Source organism: Chaetura pelagica, unplaced genomic scaffold (assembly GCF_000747805.2).
Source record: "Chaetura pelagica isolate M959 unplaced genomic scaffold, ChaPel_1.0 scaffold108, whole genome shotgun sequence".
Taxonomy (NCBI): domain Eukaryota; kingdom Metazoa; phylum Chordata; class Aves; order Apodiformes; family Apodidae; genus Chaetura; species Chaetura pelagica.
This window is the reverse complement of record NW_009970718.1, coordinates 1,580,534-1,585,174: the sequence shown is the minus strand read 5'-3', so window position 1 is coordinate 1,585,174 and position 4,641 is coordinate 1,580,534. Positions and strand designations below refer to the sequence as shown.

The following is a 4,641-nucleotide window of genomic DNA, read 5'->3' as shown; positions in this document are numbered from 1 at the left end:
TGAGCAGTGAAATCATTGAGTGAGATCAAAATATCCTTTGTATTATGAGGCTAAAGCCCTCTACTCTTGTAAATCAGTGTAGCTATACAAAGCTCTAACTGAGCTATGCTGATTTACAGTGGATGAAGATCATGGCCAAAATTTTTTAATGGATATAATTTCTATACATCATATTTTAACAAAACCAAAGGACACCTGAATTTTAAGTCCAAATATATCCTGAATGAAGGTTTGTGAGACATATACCAACACAAACCGTTTCTTAACACAAGAAAAAAAAATGCATTGCTTTGTATTCTAAACATTGTATGTATTTCCAAATTCCGTATGAGTTTAAAGTTTTCACACATTTGTTGTGCTCAACATATTGAATTAAGCTATAAAGCGTGCTTTTAGGTAGTACTTTTCAGGAGTAAAAAATGTGTTACAAGTAAAAGGCTGGAAAAAAATAACAAAAATAGCAATTAGTTTCCAAATAGACTAAACATGTATGAAAAGTCTAGTACTTAATCTCCTTTAAAAAAACAAACAAAAGTATTACCAGTCTTGTGAGTTGCCCCAGGAGAAACAAACATTTAACTTTTTTTGATTTATCAAGTACTCTAGAATGAGTAGCACAAAACAGAATTAATGCACCTGACAAAGTGGTTGGTGCCTTCCTATTTAAAGTAATTTATAATGTTATTATCTATGCCAACTTTTCAATTTTAAAAATCCTGTTTATGATATTAAAATAGTGAGAAATGTATCTTTCTCAACATTATTCATCTGTTTATAGCTTACTGTCACCTAAAGGAATAAGTTTAATAACATGCCTCTGAACATCCCTGTCTAAATCCTGTAAAATTATCTGTCCAGCAATACACTTTGTTGCTACTTTAGGGTCATTTCTAGCCACTTCAGCAAAGTATTTCAATCATTTGGGTTAGCTGTGCTATCATACCTCATTCTAACCGGTTAAAATTCTAAAACTGGATTCTTATTTTAAGCCTTTCCTACCATTATACATTTCTTAAGTACTCTGTTGCACAGAAGGAGGTAGCCATCTGTAAAGCCCTAACCAGAAGAAATAGCTAGGAAAATAAAATCAGATCATGGAATCATAATGAGATATAGCAGCTAAACAGAACAGGACAGCCCATGCAGAGCTGGGTCTCAGTCCTGTTCCTCACTGCAGAGAGAAAAGTGCTTAAAATAGGAAGGTGACATTTCACCTAGATGAAGACTTTTTGTGTATTTCTTTGGAGAGACACTTTGAAGACAGTCTTTTTCCCTCTCAGAAGCTGTTCTTGGGGTCAGTACATGAACGCAGGTTTACTTAACTGTATCCACAGTTTCTTAAGAATATAAAATTATCTCCAACTCAGACATGTAAAATAGTATACAAGTACATTCACTTAAATGAATTTACTTTTTATAAAATATATTTACTCCTGAAAGTAGTAGTAAAGCATTGCTCATGCTGATACTGAGTAAGGATTTTAATGTTCAGATAGCACACAATCAAAAATCACACAATTAATTTGTTCAAAATACCACAACACTGATTTATTTATTTCTGAACACTGCATGCATAACACATCTAGCTACAGCAAACCAAATTATCAACTAATGTCAGAATCCCACATTTTTTGGACTGCAAATTAAATCTCCAACACAGCATTAATTTTCAGCAGCACACAGCCTAGTTTTGGTGGACAGAAACTTACATTCTTCTAGAAGTTTTGCTTTTATTCCCCCATCAGAATCGGCAGTTGAATGGATAAATGGAGATTAAAGAGAAACATTTGTTAGTTAAAAGAAAATTAGCATTTTTGAGAGGGATAAGTATTGCTGACAAGTAGTTTGGTCACTGTTAAAAAGAAAAGATTCAAACCATTTAGCACTATAATCCATGCAGTGATTCCTGGAATTCCAGCCACGATTTCCTGAGTATCAGATATTACTACATACATCTCAAAGTTCATGGTAGGAGAAACTTTTCTAAAGTGTTGACTTTTTAAGGGCAAGCATGGTATGTGATTTTGGCCTTGCAAGAACACAAAACACTGATACTGAGGAGACAATAAATCAGAATTAATGGACTGCATTGTCCCCATGCTGCAGTCAAAATCAATCCACCCATACAATCATATGGAAGAACAAAGAGAATGCTTCAGGCTATAATTATTCTTACAAAGACAAAAGCACCTAATTTGATTCCATAGATAAGCAATCCCTTTTGGTTTGAAAAATAACTAAACAAATAGAATCATTTTAGTTGTCACATCTTCATTGCTTACTTCGACTATTTTGCATACATATCTCTTCAGCAATCATGTTTTAGAGCAAGTCAAACTGCTTTTGGCCAGCTACATCATCCCTTGTGTACTCTGAGGCACTGGCAAGCATATAAACTGCTAACATGGATGAAACCTAAAGTTTCAAGTAATCAAGTACATTCTCACCACCAGGTCTCTGTGGTGGGTATGTAGGGAAGACATATAGAAAATATAAGCTCTTCCCTCGTGGTGCTCTTCCAGAGCCCATTCTAACCATTATTTATTAAAGCAATAACATAATTAGAGATTTAATTTTGGTTAAGGTTATTTTTAGTTTAATATTCAACTATGTGACTTTATCTGATCTAATAAAGTTATTAAGTATTATGCAGTAGGGAACAAGTTAATTGAGAGTTAATATGATAACATCTAAAAGGGCTACTCTTTTTGTCTGTTGATACTCTTCTGGCTTATTTAACCTGAAGTGCTGCTCTGTACAACAGATATTAAGAGTGATGCATAATTTACATTAGTTTCTAAATTGTAGGATGGGTTTAAAACACAACTTCTAGCCTGCAAAAATATTTAGGTAGAAATATTAAGTTTAGAAAATAAGATATTCATTCATCAAAATTTTAAAGCACTTTTTAAGCCACAGTTAAGTGTTATGAAGGCATTCACAGCAAAACAAGTCTGATTTGATTCAGAGATATTGATCTTGTTACAGAAATACAGGTCATTGGTTTGAGAGGCTTGTAAATGTGCAGGGGAAAAACCATCAAAGCAGTTGTAATTTATGCCAATGATTATTGAAGAAAACTATGCATTTATGGAAGGTAGAAAGGTATCAAAAACATGGGGGTAAAGAAAGCCATGCAGATTATACTGGCACATGCAAATTTCCTGATGATTTAAACCATCAGCCTAACATCAGCCCTAATGTTCTCTACTCTGGTAATAAGCTTAAAAAATGAACAGTCCCTGGGAGGTGCTGATTTCTGAAAATGTCATCATGCTCATCTTAAGAAAAAAATAACAACCTGATGCATTAATAAATTCATAAATTATATATTAGGGCTACAAAATGCAGCAGCTACTATTGCTTCCTTTCAGCATGGAGTGCTAAAAGGTCCCCCAGTAACACACTCTTACATGAGACAAGAATTTCAGAGCTTGGGATTTGCCCTGTTCTGAATGTTTCATCACTGGTTAATTCTATAGCTCCCTGCTCAGCACACAGGCTTGTAACTTCAAAGTATTTAACTGTTTTCAGAATCTCCTTACAATGTCTAAGAGCCTAACTTACTCTTCTGGATCAAAAAAAAATAAGAGGTTTCCTCATTTCTCAATTTAGTTATTTGAATCTTTTACTAGATCTCCTATCAGCTCCTGGAAACCTCTTAGAAGAAGAAAAAGGGTAATTTTTTACAGCAGCTAGGAATTGTGCTGGGGTTTTCATCAAATTTTCAATATGATCTTAATTTCACAAAAATTTGCATTTACCTGGACTTCTCCATCCTTCATTTTCATCAAATTAAGTGTTCATTCAATAAAACCACACTGAAGTGTGAGTGCTCATGAGAATAGTATGTCAACCCTTCTCAAGTGAACAACTTAAGTAATTTCAATCTGCACAGTTTTTAAAGTCTTCAGTAAATTACTGTAAATATTCATAATCACAATGTCCTGACTGAAGTGAGCAACCACACTCCATGCTTAGCTTCATGTTGGCATTATCTTCATCCTCTTATACAGAAATTATTTAACTAAACTTCCATTATTCTGCACTTCTTTAGCAGGTTAATACTTACAGTCAAGAGGTACATCCAATGCAGAAATCATTTGGCACAGAATGAGGACCAAGAAAGCTGTGCTTGCATAAATGCTCTTCTTTTTCATCATGATGTTAGGCTGTATTGAGTAAACCACACTGAAGAATCAAGTTCAGCTTCATCAGACTAGGTAGCTTGGAATAGTTACTTAAATACAGACAGGAAACCTGGTAAATAAAAATAAGAGGATAGTAATATGCAGATACCATAGAGAGTTGAATAACCACATCTTAATAATATTACAAAATACCAACAGTCTACATATTGTACCCAGGGACAATAGTTACACCACATCCTCTAATGAAACCCAAGCAGAAATCCAGAATTTCTTAGGACACCCAGATCATAATACTTTCCTAAGGAAGCTAGTGAGCAACTCCTATAACCTAATGAATGAAAACGCAAATACCTCTCCTAAGAAGGATAAAGCATCAGTCCAGCTATTTAAAAATCAGCATATACTAAAGATAATAGTCCTCTGAAGTAGATTTAGGAGATTGAAGCTCTGAATGCCCACCTACTCTCTCTTTTAAACATCCTGTAAATTC

The 4,641-nt window shown here is 34.1% G+C and overlaps 1 protein-coding gene across 5 annotated transcripts in view; it reads right to left on the bottom strand.

Annotated features, from left to right (window-relative positions):
* Window positions 1-4,187, bottom strand: part of NRCAM (neuronal cell adhesion molecule) — a 66,912-nt gene extending 62,725 nt beyond the window's left edge. For 3 of the 5 annotated variants that reach the window (XM_010006273.1, XM_010006275.1, XM_010006271.1), the window contains exons 1-2: window positions 4,073-4,163; window positions 1,710-1,727 (exon numbers count right to left, since the gene is read on the bottom strand). In XM_010006273.1, coding sequence (XP_010004575.1) covers window positions 1,710-1,727; window positions 4,073-4,163 — 109 coding nt within the window. Of the gene's footprint in view, window positions 1-1,709; window positions 1,728-4,072 lie in introns of all 5 variants that reach the window. The other 2 variants (XM_010006272.1, XM_010006274.1) reach the window with 2 other exon arrangements.
* Between the last annotated feature and the right edge of the window lie 454 nt (window positions 4,188-4,641).